The sequence below is a fragment of the Rhinoraja longicauda genome, chromosome 2 (assembly GCF_053455715.1).
Source record: "Rhinoraja longicauda isolate Sanriku21f chromosome 2, sRhiLon1.1, whole genome shotgun sequence".
Lineage (NCBI taxonomy): Eukaryota > Metazoa > Chordata > Chondrichthyes > Rajiformes > Arhynchobatidae > Rhinoraja > Rhinoraja longicauda.
In genome coordinates, this window is record NC_135954.1 from 105,447,573 (window position 1) to 105,465,051 (window position 17,479).

Consider the following 17,479-nt stretch of genomic DNA (forward strand, 5'->3'; position numbering starts at 1 on the left):
CATGCACGGGGTTTGTTCCACATATGAAAATCTTTTCCATCATTAAAATTTGTAATTCTTTCCACCTGTCTGATGTCAAGCTGGAACTTTGTCCAGCAAAAACTTGAGCAGGATCCATTTTATTCAAATACACGACATGATTTATCTGTGCCATTGTGCCATTTAGGGCAGCATAGTGGCATGGCTGGTAGAGCTGCAGCCTCTCAGTGCCAGAGACCCAGGTTTAATCCTGACTCGGGATGCAGTCTGTGTGGAGTTTGTATATTCTCGCTGTGACCGCGTGGGTTTCCTCCAGGTGCTCCGGTTTCCTCCCACATCCCACAGATAAACACGTTTGTAGGTAATTTAGTCTCCGTAAATTGCCCCGAGTGTGTCGGGAATGGATGCGAAACTGGGTCGGCATGGACCCAGTACCATGTTAAACAACAATTTTTCAAAGTTCTGTTGCCCTCAACCACTCCTATCGAAGTTAACTTAAATTCTCAGAATTCAGTGGTGTCCTGTCCTCTCGTGTGTATTTCGGGCATATTATTTTTATTTGGGATTTTCAGTCTCTGTAGTTTATTGCATTTTGATTGGCAAGGCAGACATTTATTATCCATTCATACTTAATGAAACACTATACAAATGGCTTTTGAAGGCTTTTTAGCGGAGAGATAGCCAGACCTGACCATGAATTGCTGACAGGCTTCCACCCTGTAAAATGCCATTGATCCATTCAGGGCTATGCACAGTTTTAAAAGTCTGCAGTACTCTCAAATTGACTTGGTAACATTTGAACTTGCATGCTTTATGTTATTAATTATGGCTTTTCCATGACCAGTAAGTTAACTATGTTGGTACTGTTAGATATTCAGACTCTATTTACAGTAAACTGGTCCTCTTTGATACTCTTCTTTGAAGATCATTTCTCTCACATTTACTGGTAAAGATGTGTTTATTCCCTTTCCCATCCCATTTCCGCTTCTTCACCCAGATATGGCAAATATCTACACCTTACTTCGTGCAGTTTCAAATGGCTTACCTCACATGATCCAAGAGCTTCAGAATCATATTCATGATGAGGGCCTTAGATCCATCAGTAACCTCTCTCAGGAAAATGTGAGTATTTCTTGAAGATTCTTTATCTGTCATCGTGAAAGTACATTACGTTGTGCATTATCTGTTTACTGCTCAGATCACAAGTAACGTACAATTTTCAGTCTCATTTGGAAGGTTGTGTAGCATGAACAGTGTTATGACTGAATTTTTTTTTCCTTGGTTGGAATGGCTTCTTTTTTTAATTAATCTCACAGAAAATAATCTTCAACTTGAAAAATAATAATATATAATATTGTATAATACTCTCCTGCTTCCATGTTTACTTGGTACTAATGACAGGAAGGGAGAAGAGATCCTGCAAGGAGAATTAAGGGAGTAAGATAGTAGGTTTAAAAAACAGGGCCTCGAGGGTTGGAACCTCATGACTACCATCTGTGCCTTGTGCTAGTCAGGCAGTAGTAGCAGTAGTAGTTGGAGTTTTTATCATGGTCAGCTGGAATTATATGTTCCACACATTAAAAACATTAACTAAAGAAATTTTGACTCCAGAAAATAGACCTCAAGAGAAGAAGTGATAGTGGTGTTCAGACTCTCTTGATCAACTGGAATATTTCTCAATATTTTTCCTTCAGAAAAGGAATAAGGACAGGCCTTGATTCGATAGCTGTATTTAGAATTTCTCAGATGGGTGGAGAAAAACATTGAAGAATGTTGCCTGGTGAAGTAACATGCTCAGAAAAGCTCTGTTGCGTCAGAATTCAAACTTTTGCATTGCCTATTTTGGCATGCTACATCTAAGATGATGGAAGGGTGAGGAGCACCTTGTGGTAGGTAGCAGGGTTGGGCACTACCTGTTTTGCTGTGTGGAAATAGAGAGAAGAAGAATGAGTAAGACTGAGCCACATGAACACAGACGTAATATGCAAGAGAAAGGCAGTGTGGACGAGGGAGAGTGAAAACAAACAGAAATGGAAGTAATGAGAGCAGAGAAGAAAAGCAGAAGCATGAAATCTTTGTGACTTATTGCATAGGCAGAGCCATGGAAAGAGAAGCTGATCCTACAAAATATCTCGGTGCTGTTTGGTGAAAGGACTGTTGACTTCCTGGATATTAATATGCATGATTTTTCTTTGCTTGGTCTGCAGTGCTGAAATACTGTTTATTTACGAATCAAATGTTAGTATTTTCACGCGCTTTTCGCTGATGGTAATATTTATCTTGTTTTTTATTCAGATGCCTACACAGTTTGTGGAATCAGTTCTTGAAGTTCACAGTAAATTTCTTCAACTTATCAGTTCAGTCCTTAATGGAGATCAGCATTTTATGAGTGCACTTGATAAAGTAAGTTGCTTAGAGTTGCAAGAAGTTGTGGAAGGTGTCTTGGAGCATTAAAGTAATTAACATGTCTGATTTAACATCTCTGGTAAAGAATGCACATAATTTTGGATATTTTAAGTCTTAAACATTTAAAAATAATGAACTTCAGTTTCAGCCATAAGATCGCGGATCGCGAAATATCTCACCCTGCCCATTCACATTTCTCATGTATATGTATTAGCGCCATTCAGAAGAATCTCATGTTCCACATAGACACAAAAAGCTGGAGTAACTCAGCGGGACGGGCAGCATCTCTGGAGAGGAGGAATGGGTGACGTTTCGGATCAAGACCCTTACTCAGACTCTTCAGTCTCGACCCAAAAATGCCACCAATTCCTTCTCTCCAGAGATGCTGCCTGTCCCGCTGAGTTACTCCAGCTTTTTGTGTCTATCTGGTTTAAACCAGCATCTGCAGTTCCTTCTTACACATCATGTTCCACAAATATGCCGACAACACCCAGCTCAGTCTGACCACCACTGTCTTCATTGTTCCATCTATCTATCTATATACTAAAACTCTCATTTGTTTGTTTGTTTGCTCCTGAACTACAGCCAAAACGGTACACGATAGCGTGACAATTTTAGTCCCACCTTACTCACCGTCGTCCCTTTGGTGCTAATGGAAAAAGTTTCATTGAAATTGGTGTTATATTTTTAGTTATTCCACATTTTTTAGTTTAAATCTCTTCTAGGGGAGAGGGGAGGGGAGGGGGAGAAGGAGAGGGTGCTGCACCAATGCAGGAGAGGTTTGGGCCCAACGGGTCCACTTGGTCTAGTTGTTTTTAAATTGTTCCATTGTTTTTAAATTGTTGGTTGAAATTTAGTGCTGGATGAGCAGAAATCCCTTCAAACAAGTAAGGGAAGGGTCAAGCCATTGTTTTAGAACGCTGCCATAACCGTTGTTCCACAATCACTCATTCCAAACCTTCCTGGTAATTTTCTGAGGCTCAATTAGAATGTGAGTGACCCTGTTGTATTTCAGGCAGAGGTGAGATCTCAACTGTGCATCGACACAATTGCTACTACTCCCTACATTCAGCAGTTTAACATTAGAGCATCTAAAATAGAAGTTGGAGCCTTCTCCTCTCTTCAGTAATATAGAGTGGATAAATGACCTCAATTTTGTTGATCTGCATTTTCCCCATAAACTTCTATTCCCCAATAATCGAAAAATCATTCTATCTTAAATCACATAATGATCAGCATGGTTCTCTGGATTGGAGCATTCCAAAAATTCAGAACCACCTAAGGAAAGGATATAACTCCTCATCATGGGAATCATCCGAACAGCACATCCTCCATCAAGCATGGATTCAAGTAAACCTAAGCTTATTTGATGCTGAAACCCCTTTTTTAAAAACATTGCTTAGCTCTCGACATGATTGCTTCAGTGCACTTCTTGAGATTCTCTGGTTTTCCACCTGCTATAAACTTGAGCTCATCCAAAATCCAGTTATCTCAGCTATCCAATGAATGCTTACTTCTACACAATTGATCTTTTGCACCCGTCCTGTGCATCTGTTGACTCTGTTCTCGTTGACCTGCATTTGCACTAATTGAGCAATCCCTCGGTTATCACTCGTGCTTTTCATATCTTTCGCACCTCCATATCTGCATCTCTGAGATACTGCATTTGCCAAAATGTAGGCAATGTGCACATCCTCAGATTTCATTGCTACATTACTGCCAGTTGTGGATTTAATTTCCAGACCCTAAACTCCAGAATTTTCACATTAAACTGCTTCCCAATCTTTCTAAGGTATATGTCCAAAATTATTTCTGGAGGAAGAACTGCAGATGCAGGTTTGAACTGAAGATAGACACAAAATGCTGGAGTAACTCATCGGGACAGGCAACATCTCTGAAGAGAAGTAATGGGTGACGTTTCAGGTCTGAAGAAGGGTCTCGACCCGAAACGTCACCCATTCCTTCTCTCGAGAGACGCTGCCTGTTACGCCAGCATTTTGTGTCTTATTTCTGGAGGAACTCAGTTCGTCAGGCACCCTCTATGAAGGAAAATGGACATTTTAGGTTTGGTTTAGGACCCTTCTTTCAACTGAAGGTAAAGGTCCATTTCAATTCACAGATGCTGCCTGATCCGCTCAGATCCTCCACTAATTTATTTTTTGCTCAAGATTCCAGCATATGTAATCTCTTAAAATGTCTATTTGATGATAATTCTTGCAGTTCATTTTTTGGTGATAACTGCAAATATGGTAAAACTCCAATAAATTCAACACACTCGGGATTTTGGTGCCAGTATGGCGGATTTTCCAAACTCATGGATATTAGTCCCGTTAAGGCACTCAGACTCTACTATGTTGTGTTGCAATATAATACATTTTCCTTTGAGCTGATTGAATTGGAATGGGCCCCAGTGAGTTCAAACGGAGCACGGGAAGCCCTGTGAGTTTAAAAGACTTGCGAGAATCGGCTCGGGGGTGAGGGGGGAGTGCTCCAGGAGCATGAGGTCGGGATCCCCGTGAGTGTAATGGGAGCCTTTGTGCAGAGCCCGGTGTAGGGAGAGCGTAGGGAGCAATCAGATGAGCCAGGTGCCAAATCGTTAAGATTTCAAAAAAAAAAAAAACAGTTTGTGGATTATTGGAGTTTTGATGGCTAAGTATTCCAGGAGATAGGATTAGAATCCATCCATAGACGCACAAAGCTAGAGTAACTCAGCGGGACAGGCAGCATCTCTGGAGAGAAGGGAAGGGTGATATTTCGGGTCGAGACCCTTCTTCATACCCGTCTCGATCTGAAACGTCACGCATCCTTTCGTGATCCCTTCATCCCCACGCATCCCAGAGATGCTGCCTGCCCCGCTGAGTTACTCCAGCGTTTTGTGTCTATCTTCGGTTTAAACCAGCATCTGCAATTCCTTCCTACACATTAGAATCCATTCACAGAGCTACTACACCTCTCAATGCTGTTTTGGGCTGCAACAAGCTTTTATGATTCACTGCGTTGTTCTCCCCACTTTGGCTCAGAATAATACTCCTGAGACTGAAAAGTTAGAAAACAGAAAACATGAAAGCATTTGTTTGCAAAATAGTTGTTTTGACTGTGAATTTAGATGAAGTTACGGCCAGTAATTTGACATTTTCTGCTTGGATCGATGGTATAATCTTTTATTACTTGGGTACCCAAACTAAAATGTAAAAGTCACAAATAGAAATTTCTATTCCTTGCTGGTGGAGTGGTTCAGTGACCTCTGGTGGTGAAATTCCAAACTGCTTTCGTTGGATCAATGGGTTGTTTTTAAATCCTGCTTTTTAGATTAAACTAGACCAAGTGGACCCGTTGGGCCCAAACCTCTCCTGCATTGGTGCAGCTTTCTCTCCTCCCCCTCTCTCCCCCCCCCCCCACACTCCCCACCATCCCCTCCCTCCCCCTCTCCTCCCTCCTTCCCCCCTCCCTCTCCCTCCACTCCCTCTCTCCCCCCATCCCTCTGCCCCAGCTCTCTTCCTCCTCCCTTCCCCCTCCCTCCTCCCTTCCCCCTCCCTCTCCTCCCTCCCCCCTTCCTTCCTCCCTCCCCCCCTCCTTCCTCCCTCCCCCCCCCCCCCCCCACACCGTGGGCGGGCACGGTTCCCCATGGCCCTGATCTCGGCACCGCCCACCCGCACATCACCGTCCCCACACCCACAGACAGCGCCCGTCTGACTGACTGACCGGCTCACAGGAGCCCTGACACGGAGCGACAACCTGGTGGCATTCAACGCTCTGCGCACACAGCCTCCTGGCTCACCCACGCTCCTAAGTCATATCTCACCAACACAGCACTCCGCAACACCCCCCTCCTCCCTCCCCCGTCCATTCCACTTCTGGCCAGCAGGCGTTAAACGATACAGGCAGCAGTTTAACTCACAGCAGTGCTAGCTCACTTCCCGATTCCCTTTAAACTTTTACGCGATTGACAACCAAAGCTCCAAATAACAAACCCATCCACCCACAATCTCTGTGCGTGAGACTCTTGTGTCCCCCTCATCTCGCGTGACAGATCAACGGGCCACAACTGCGCATGCGCGTTTTTTAAAACTTTAAAATGTGAATAACTTTAAAAATATAACACCGATTTCAATGAACTTCTTCCATTAGGACCACGGGACGACGGTGAGTAAGGTGGGCCTAAAACTGTCGCGCTATCGTGTATGGTTTTGGCTGTAGTTCTGGAACAAACAAACAAATGAGAGTTTTAGTACATAGATTATGGTTGATCTTGGTTACAGATGACAAACAGTATGTAAACAGTTGATCCCATCTCTTTGGCATAATCCATCAGTATACTGCATTGTTTAAACTAAAGCTCATTGCAGCTATAGAATCTATTGGAAAACAAGAGAGAATCTGAACGAGAATGCAAGGAACTGCAAATGCTGGTTTACAAAAAAAAATACAGTGCTGGAGTAACTCAGTAGGTCAGGCAGCATCTCTGGAGAAAATGGATAGGCAATATTTTGGGTCAGGACCTCCAGACAGTGTAGTCAGGGGGAGAAAGCTGGAAGAGAGGTGGGGATGGGACAAAGCTTGGCAAGTGATAGGTGGATAGACACAAAGTGCTGGAGTAACTCAGCGGGTCAGGCAGCATTTGCAGAGAAAGGATGGGTCAACTGATAGGTGGATACAGGTCGGGGGAGGAGGGATTGGACAGAGATGAATAGGCAGTAAATGTAAGAAAAGGATTGAAGAAGTATGAAGCCAGAGGAAAGAATATAGGTGTGGGGTTGGGGGGGGGGGGGGGGGGGCAGGGGAGAAAAAGGGAGAAATGGTTATGCATGCAGGTGGGGCACAGGGAGAGAAGGGGGCAAAGGGGGGGGGTTGTAGGTTACTACAATTTAATATATCTAAATGAAGGGGTTAATTCACAGCCATCTCACTAGTTTTGCTAATTATAGACACAAATCAATTAAATACCAAGCTATGGTTGAAGTGCAGTTTCAATCTAAACATTCATAATATACCTCCAACTGTATCAATGAGAATTTGCCTCCTTGCATGATGGCATGTTCTGTTTTGATTAACACTACATCGACCCCAGTTTCATACTGTCACACCCAGGAACTGTGTCAAGACAGGCAACTTGAATTTCTTGTTGCACACTGACCCTGGCAATGTGGCAGGTATTAATGGCAGATGCTGAAGTCTGAAATACCAGGATTCTCTCCCTAAACTGCTTTGCTTCTAAATATCTTCAAAGTAGTCTTTTAACCTACTCCTATAATCATGCACCTGCCCAAAAATTTCAGATAGCAAGCTTCCACTTGCAGTGTTGTGGAGAATGCACCGAATTAGTTTTTGATCCTTAATGTTTTAGTGCTTTAGTGCACTGCCAACAACATTCTTCTGAGGATAGACACAAGATGCTAGAGTAACTCAGTAACTAGAGTAACTCAGCGGGACAGGCAGCATCTCCGGAGAGAGGGAATGGGTGACGTTTTGGGTCGAGACCCTTCTACCCGAAACGTCGCCCATTCCTTCTAATTGAGATGCTGCCTGTCCCGCTGAGGTACTTCAGCATCTGTGTCGATATTCAGTATAAACCAGCATCTGCAATTCATTCCCACACAGTTTGTCCTGCTGAGGATGATAGAAATGTTTGTCCACCCCAATTTAATAAAATAACTTTTTTCACTATGTTTGGTTGTAGATTCACACGTCTCCTAGGTGTGCTGGTTCTGTTTTCAATGCAGTTGTAATCTGATTTCAAAAAATAACAATGAAGGCAAAGTGATGAAATGAGGGGTGGCACAGCGGTAGAGTTGCTGTCTTACATCACCAGAGACCCGGTTTTGACCCTCACTCCGGGTGCTAGTCAAAGATTGTACGTTCCGCTGTGACCGCGTGCGGTTTTCTCCAGATGCTCCCACATTTCCTCGCACTTTCGAAAGACGTGCAGGTTTGCAGGTTAATTGGCTTCTGCAAATTGTCCCTAGTGTGTCGGGTGGAACTAGTGTACGGGTGATTGTCGATCGGCGTGGACATAGTGGGCCAAAGGGCCTGTTTCCACGCTGCATCTCTGAACTAAACGTGTATTTGTGGAAATTTTCACTGGCATTTTTTTTTAAATTTCTTGCAGGCTCTAACGTCAGTAGTAAACTATAGAGAGCCAAAGTCTTCGTGCAAGGCTCCAGAGCTGGTAAGTGTGGCAAACGTAGGAAACTGCACATTCCTGGTCTCTCTTTGACAGAATCTCTGAAGGACATTTAACAAAATGTAAAATCTTGCATTTATGTTTGGCACCAATATTGACCATTTCAGGAATGCTTGTATATCATCACAAAATATCCCCTCCAACTAAAACAAAATCTTGCAGATGCTGGAAATCTCATCAGTAATTGCTGGAAATTCCCAGCAGGTCAACAGCAGCAATGGTAAAAAACAACTCTGTGTTCACTTATTGATTTCTTCAAAGCTTCTTTTGCCTCCTTGCAAGCGTTCTGCTGAATCACATTTATTAGATGCCATAGGATGGATCAGGATCTATTTCATAGCGCCATGGAGCCACGCAACATGGGAAAAGATATTGCTGACCAACCCGTCCCTGCCGACCAAGTTGCTTAACTGAGCTTGTCTGTGCCTGGCCTACATCCCTCCAAGCCTTTCCTGTCAGTGTACCTGTCTTTCAAAAGCCATAAATGCTCCTGCCTCTGCCCTTCCTCTAGCAGCTCATTCCATATATCACCCCCCCCCCGGCCTCTGAGGAAGAGGTTGTCTCACAAGTACCTTTTAAATCTTCCTCCTCTCACCTTAAATCTCTGCCCTCTGGTTTTTGAATCCCCCAATCTGGGGAGAAGACATTGGCTATTCACCTTATTTTAACCACTTGTGATTTTTTTTTAAATATACCTCTTTAAGATCATGCCACAGCCTCCTGCACTGGAGGGGAACAAATATTCAGCCTCTCCTAATAACTCAAACCCTCCAGACCCAGTAACATCCTCATTTCCACTAACTTCCTCCATTTCAGTGATATTTTAATTTGTCTTCAGCTCCCTAATGGTTCCATGGTTTAAATATATAATTAATTGCCTTTGGTGGGTGTTAAGTATCATATTCCTGGGCACCATGCTGAAGGAAAGATGATGGTAAGCTGGAAAGGGTACAGAGAAGATTTACGAGGATGTTGCCAGGTCTAGAGGGTCTGAGCTATAGGGAGAGGTTGAGTAGGCTGGGACTCTTGCCCAGAGTAGGTGAATCATAGTGTCTCTTGCCCAGAGTAGGTGAATCGTGGACAAAAGGACAGAGGTTTATGGTGAAGGGAAAAAGATTTAGTAGGAGTCATCAGGGGTAAATTTTCACACAAAGGGTGGTGGATGGATGGACAAGGTGCCAAAGGAGGTAGTTGAGGCTGGGACTATCTCAACATTTAAGAAACAGTTATAGTAGTAAAAAAAACTTCAGATGCTGGTTTAAATCGAAGGTAGACACAAAATGCTGGAGTAACTCAGCGGGTCAGGCAGCATCTCGGGAGAGAAGGAATGGGTGACGATTCGGGTCGAGACCCTTCTTCAGACTGTAGAAGGGTCTCGACCCGAAACATCACCCATTCCTTCTCTCCCGAGATGTTGCCTGACCCTTTAAGAAACACTTAGACAGGTACATGGATAGGATAGGTTTGGAGGGATATGGACCAAACGTGGGACTAGTGCAGCTGGGACATGTTAGATAGTGTGGGGAAGTTGGGCCGAAGGGCCTATTTCCACACTGTATTACTCTATGACTCTATATTTGACCCTAGTTTAGCTTTTCTCAGTCCAAAGCTGCATAGGAGACAACCTGCTTCAACTGATTTCTTGCTTATACAACTTTCCAGGAATATCTGCTGTTAACTGAGCTCAGGATGACATTACTAATAGCAGTTACCTGAGTTCCCTTTCTCACCTTCACTGTCATAGTCATACAGCATGGAAACTGGTCCTACTGCCCAACTTGTCCATGCTGACAAAGTTGCCTACCTGAGCTCGTCCCACTTGCCTGCATTTGACCCATACCTCTACCTATGCACCTGTCCAAAGCACAACTTTGGAATTCACTCTGTGAGCTTGCATATGAATACAAGAATGAACTATTAATGTGATGCATTGAAGTAGAAATGAAGCACAACTTTTGGAACAGATAAAGAGATAATGGTTGTCTGAATCTGTTTTCTTGCCTTGTGTTTTGGTTGAATTATAAAATGGTGATGGATCAAGTTAATATAAGGATAAATAAATATTGTATCAGGTTTTTTTATTTTCTGGTTGAAAACATAATAGGTTTCTGAATATAATTTCTTTGCAGCTAGCTAAGTACTGTGACAACCTATTAAAGAAATCGGCAAAGGGAATGACGGAAAATGAAGTTGAGGACAAACTGACCAGCTTCATCACAGTTTTCAAATATATTGATGATAAAGATGTCTTTCAGAAAGTAAGTGGACGTTATTTTTGATTCCAGCAGAACAAGGTGCATTTTAAGCAAGGCAGCTTTTTAAAACATGTTCAAATTTCATATTTTCATATTTCACAAGTTAAACTGTGTGCAATAATTTGCCTTGGTACTGACCAACTTGATCTTTGTTGGCAGCTTCTGTTCAATGTGCTTTTTATTAAGCTTAGTTGTTCTCAGAAGCAATTAAATGTAATTTCTTTCTTGCAATTTTTCCAACCTCAGTTCTATGCTAGAATGTTGGCGAAGCGGTTGATACATGGTCTTTCTATGTCTATGGATTCGGAAGAAGCTATGATTAATAAACTCAAGGTTTGTAACATCAGTCTTTGTGCATCGGTGCAAACATGACAGTCACATTTGGAGACACAATCGACTCCAGATGTTGTAGTACGAAGCATAAAGCAAACTGCTGGAGGATCTCAGTGGAGCAGGGTGAAGGAGATGCATGGGAATCTCAACCTGACCCGGAAAGGCTATTTAAGACACTTGATGGTGGTGAGGAAGGAATGTTAGATGCAGGTTTTGCGCCTCCTTGAGTTGCAGGGGACAGGGGGAGATGGGTGGAGAGGGATGAGCAAGCCAGTGAGTCGCAGACTGTCCCCGTGAAAAGCAGAAAATGGGTGGGAAGGGGAAGATGACACTTGTGGAATCCCGTTGCAACTGACTGAAGTGACGAAGGATGATGTGATGGATGTGAAGGCTGGCAGGGTGAAAGGTGAGGACCAAGGGAACTCTGTCCATGTTCTGCCTGGGGAGAGGTGGGTTGTGAGCATAAGTCCCGGAGTTGGAAGAATTGTGAGAGAGGTCTCCATCCACCACAGTTGAGGGGAAGCCACATTTCCTAAAGTGGGACATCTGAGATGTGCTGGAACACAAACCCTCATCTCTTGAACAGTTGAGGTGGAGATGGAGAAACTGAGAGGAAGGAATGGCATCCTTATGAGGGACAGGGTGGGAGGAGGACAGTCAAGTTTGTTGTATGTAATCAGTGGGTTTCTGGTAAATCACAGGAGATAATTTGTCTGCCGAGATGGAGTCAGATGTAGAAAAATTAGAGAGGTGTCAGAAATGGTCCAAGTGAACTTGAGTGCATTGTGAAAGTCAGCAACAAAGGTGATTAAAACTGACTAAGAGTTTCATAACCAGGCAGCACCAATGCAGTCATTGATGTCATCTGAGAAAGAGCTGGGCAGTGATGCCGCAATAGGTTTGGAACGATTACTGTTCCACATGGCCAACGAAAAGACGGTCTTCACGCGGTTCATGTGATTTGTGGAAAGTGATCGTAACCAAAAGAGAAGTTGTTCTGCTAGGTGAATAAGAGTGTTAGTGGAAGGGAGGTGATTAGGTCTTTGTTCCAGAAAGAGGCAGCAGGCTTTAAGACCTTCCGGATGGGGGGTGGAGGTGTATAAAAACTGGTTATCCATGATGAGGATGAGCTTGTGTGGGGCCAGGGCATTGGAAGTTGCTAAAATGGTGGACAGCATGCAAAGTGTTCTGGATATAGGTGGGAAGAGGCAGGATAGCATCAAGGTATGAAAAGATAGGTGTGGTGGGGCAAGAGCAGGCAGAAACAATGGGCCAACCAGGACAGTCCTGTTTGTGGAACATAATAATAATAATAATAATAATAATTCATTTATTTTATATAGCGCCTTATCGGGTGCTCAAAGCGCTTTACAAAAACAATCAACATAAAAACAAACAGACAAACTATCCTAACGGAAAAGCGGCGAATAAACAACGCCAGCGTCCTCTCACGTCAGGGTCCGGCAGTAGACAACAAAAAGCACAGGACACACAGATACAATTTTTACACAAACAGCCATCACAGTGATTGCTCTAGGCACACCCTCACTGTGATGGAAGGCAAAGTCTTATCTCCTCCTCATGGGTAAGAGATGGGGATGGAAGGAGGTGCCTGACCTGGAAGGGATTTCATGACCCTGGATAGCGGTGAGGCAGGAAGGAGGTGCAAGGGCACATGTTGCTTATCCTACAGTTGCAAGGGAAAGTGCCGAGGACGGGAAAGGAATGAGTGAACCAAGGAGTCACAGACAGTGGTCCCTGCGGATAGCAGAAAAGTGAAGACGTGACCAGTGGTGGGACCTCATTACACTTGGCAGAATGACGAAGGATGTGTGCTGGATGCAGCTATGGACCAACAATCTGCTTCCACAGATATTGCCTGACCAATGACTTCCTCTAGCAGTTTGATTTTTGCTCTTAAAATTTAGTTGCGTTTACACCTCTTCTTCATTGCTAACATCTTTTGCAACGTGGTACTGTAAGCATAAAGAATCACTAGTTACTAACCAACTAAATCGCACTACTTTTTTCCAAAATGTGTAAACCTTTGAATTCATATGAACTCAGAAAAAAATTATTGCATACTTATGAACCATTTGTTAACTGAGAAATGCAGTTGAAACAAAATCAAGAATGATTCTCAAGAGTACCTAAACTTTCCCAATGGATATTCTGAAAAGGCATGTACATCACATATGCAAAAAAATGTAACTAATTAAATATTTATACATTCTTTTAAATATTTATACATTTATTCATTCGATTTGCAGCATTTCTTGTTTGTACTCATGTAATTTAAAATTTGTTTAAAGAAGAATGCTTTCTGAAGCGTGGTATTTTTCCAGAATATGTCAATAACCATTATTTTACATTACCAGAGGAAAGTTAACTGTGCAGTAATATTTTGAATATTGAAAGCATTTCAAAATAATTGGGATGAATTTAAATATCTTCACAAACCTTTTATGAAAGTTGTTCTTCCGTTCATGGTGGCATGCCACCTTTGAGGTAACAATATTTGAAACAAAACAATATTTGGCTCTGCTGTAACAAAGACATTTATTCTTTCCATGCAGCAAGCGTGTGGTTATGAGTTTACCAGCAAACTTCATAGGATGTACACGGACATGAATGTCAGTGCTGACCTCAACAACAAATTCACAACCACTTTTTTAAGACAACAGGATACAGTAATAGATCTTGGAATCAGCTTTCAGATCTATGTTCTTCAGGTAGGATAAACTGAATTTCATAAACTGGACTTTCAAAGTCTCCTAAATTAAACAACAAACACTTGCAAAGCTTCAGCTGTCAGTGTTCTGTTCAATGTATAAACAAATTAATACATTATAAAATGACTCCACATTTGTGAATTATAGCATTCAATTATGTGTTTTCAAGACATTCTCGCTCTGGGTTATTAATTTGTTGTATTGAGCAACAAAGATAGGCATTTAATTTGAAACATAGAAACATAGAAAATAGGTGCAGGAGGAGGCCATTTGGCCCTTCGAGCCTGCACCGCCATTCAATGGGATCATGGCTGTTCATCCACAATCAGTAACCCGTGCCTGTCTTCTCCCCATATCCCTTGATTCCACTAGCTCCTAGAGCTCTATCCAACTCTCTTTTAAATTCATCCAGTGAATTGGCCTCCACTGCCTTCTGTGGTAGAGAATTCCACAAATTCACAACTCTCTGGGTGAAAAGGTTTCTTCTCACCTCAGTTTTAAATGGCCTCCCCTTTATTCTTAGACTGTGTCCCCAGGTTCTGGACTCGCCCAACATTGGGAACATTTTTCCTGCATCTAGCTTGTCTTTAGAAGGATCCCCTCTCATCCTTCTAAACACCAGTGAATACAAGCCCACTCTTTCCAATCTTTTCTCATATCACACGACAGTCCCTTCATCCCAGGGATTAACCTCGTGAACCTACGCTGCACTGCGTTAATAGCAAGGACGTCCTTCCTAATTAGGAGACCAAAACTGCACACAATACTCCAGATGTGGCCTCACCAGGGCCCTATACAACTGCAGAAGGACCTCTTTGCTCCTGTACTCAAATCCTCTAGTTATGAGGGCCAACATTGCATTAGCTTTCTTCACTGCCTCCTGTATCTGCATGCTTACTTTCAGTGACTGGTTTACAAGGACACCAAGGTCTCGTTGCACTTCCCCTGTACCTAATCTGACACATTGAGATAATAATCTGCCTTCTTGTTTTTGCCGCCAAAGTGGATAACCTCACATTTATCTACGTTATTATACTGCATCTGCCCACTCACTCAACCTGTCCAAGTCACCCTGCAACCTCCTAACATCCACTGCCACCCAGCTTTGTGTCATCCGCAAACTTGCTAGTGTTACTTCTAATTCCATCATCCAAATCATTGATATATATTGTAAATAGTTGCGGCCCCAGCACCAAGCCTTGAGGCACTCCACTCTCCACTGCCTGCCATTCTGAAAAGGAGCCGTTTATTCCTACTCTTTGCTTCCTGTCTGCCAACCAATTCTCCATCCATGTCAATACCCTACCCCCAAAACCATGTGCTCTAAATTTGCTCAACAACCTAATGAAAATTGTTGTCATTTTGCAACTTTGTTACAAAACTGATGATAGTACACATGACTTTTGTGACTGTATAATCAATGCATCTTTTGTACTCTCTTACCTTTTTGATGTAAAAACATTCTGTTTTTAATTATTTTAGGCTGGTGCATGGCCTTTGACTCAAGCATCCTCATCTACATTTGCCATCCCACAAGAATTGGAAAAGAGTGTTCAGATGGTAGGTTAATAGGTAGCCCTTCACTTGAAATTTAAGGATGGGGTTAAATTGATGCACAGTTTATTTTTATGCATAATAGTAAATCTCATGCATAATTGCTCGTGTAATTTAAAGCTTGTATGCCCAAATTTTAAACTGTCTTATCCCCTGTAAAGATGTTGTTGTAAACAGGTCCAAGGTGAGTCGGTGGGAAGGAAATGAACTTGAGCGTTTACTGCAGTGAATCTTGTTCTTTATACTTGTGGAGACTGTGGCTGTGGCACAGATAAAGCAACATATTCTGTCTGGAAATTAAAGAAAAAGAAACTGCTGGAAATACTCAACAAGTCAGGCAGTATTGCAGAGAGAACAATGAGGTTAACATTTAAAATTGATGACATCTTACCAGAACAAGAAAAAATTAGAACATGTTAGCTTTTGGATGCAGAAAAGAGGAACAGGTGGAAAGATCATGTTGATATATGGAAGATAGCAAAGTGTAAAGTGGAGGAAGGAACTGCAGGTGCTGGTTTACCCCGAGGATAGACACAAAATGCTGGAGTAACTCAGTGGGACAGGTAGCATCTCTGGATAGAAGGAATGGGCGACTTTTTGGGTCGAGACCCTTCTTCAGACTGAGCGTCAAGGGAGAAGGAGTTACAGAGATAAGGAAGTGTAAGAGATAAAAAGAGATGTAGATCAAGGAAAATGTAGAATTGACCATTGTTAGCTAAGAGAAGGTGACAACAAAGCAGACAGAGATACAATGTAATCAGAGGAATAGTCAAGCTGGGTGGGAAACTGGGAAGGGGAGAGAGTGGGAAAGCAAGGGTTATGAAGTTAGAGAAGTCAATATTCATACCGCTGGGGTGTAAGCTGCCCACGTGAAATATGAGGTGCTGTTCCTCCAATTTGCACTGGGGCTCATTCTGACAATGGAGGAGGCCCAGGACAGAAATGTCAGTGTGAGAATGGGAGGGGGAGTTAAAGTGCCCAGCAACCAGGAGATCTATTTCCATAAAATACCTCAAATATTTAAATACAATTGTGGAATAACACCTCCAACGGCCCCATTGCTCTAAAGACATGAATTTATAAGTACAAACCAGCGCACAAGAATAAGAAGTCTACATTGTAATATCATTTCTGCTACAATTACAGAAAACACCATTAAATTCCGAGAGAGTTTTATTCATCTTCTGCCCCAGTTCCTCCCATTTGTTACAGTCAACTCTCTTTATTTCTCATCATTGTCCCCCACTGATTGTTCATATCTGGGGTAAAATTTCAAAACTCCTTATGTGATGCAGATAAATGGCACGGAAAACACAATAGGAACTGAAAGGTACACTTGTCAGGAATAGATCGCCCTAGTACTTCCTGATTTCAGTAGTGGATATTCTGTAGCAATGGACTCGCAAGAATTACTAAAGCAAACCCTTACTATATACCCCACAATTTTAAAGAGTTTGTTTCTGGAGGAACTCAGTGGGTGGAGCATCTGGGGGGGAAGAGATGTGGCGTTGGAGGAATTATTCTACACCAACACCATTCTCCCCTCACAGATGCTGCTCAACCACTGAGTTCCTCCAGCAGTTTGCTTTCTTTATCTCTCAAATGTCTGTTTCCCTTCTGCTTTATTTCTGAAGATGTGAAGTCATCTCCAAGCTTCATGGGTGCTGAGAAGGTGTTATTGGAGGGAAGTTTGTAAAGTATTGACTGATATAATTCTTCCCTTGCAGTTTGAATTGTTTTACAATCAGCACTTCAGTGGAAGGAAGCTTACGTGGCTGCACTATCTTTGTACGGGTAAGAATTCTTTTAAGTGATCCCTCAGTCTCCAGTCAGTTTCAGTCTATTGTCGCGTGTACCGAGGTACAGTGAAAAGCTTTTGTTGCGTGCTAACCAGCCAGCAGAAAGACAATACATGATGACAATCGATCCATTTGCAGTGTACAGATACATGATATGGGAATAATGTTTAGTAAAGAAATGTTACTGTGGGAATAGAGATTTAAGAGTGTGGAGCGATTGCAATATGTGTTTGTAGATCT

General features: G+C 42.6%; 1 protein-coding gene across 2 annotated transcripts in view; it reads left to right on the forward strand.

Annotated features, from left to right (window-relative positions):
* cul2 (cullin 2) overlaps nt 1–17,479 on the forward strand; it is a 68,696-nt gene that overhangs the window by 39,002 nt on the left and 12,215 nt on the right. The window contains exons 10-17 of one of the 2 annotated variants that reach the window (XM_078429566.1): nt 932–1,101; nt 2,275–2,382; nt 8,492–8,551; nt 10,696–10,824; nt 11,068–11,154; nt 13,731–13,886; nt 15,369–15,446; nt 17,168–17,234. In XM_078429566.1, the coding sequence (XP_078285692.1) occupies nt 932–1,101; nt 2,275–2,382; nt 8,492–8,551; nt 10,696–10,824; nt 11,068–11,154; nt 13,731–13,886; nt 15,369–15,446; nt 17,168–17,234 (855 nt within the window). The remainder of the gene's footprint in view (nt 1–931; nt 1,102–2,274; nt 2,383–8,491; nt 8,552–10,695; nt 10,825–11,067; nt 11,155–13,730; nt 13,887–15,368; nt 15,447–17,167; nt 17,235–17,479) is intronic. The other variant, XM_078429575.1, reaches the window with a different exon arrangement.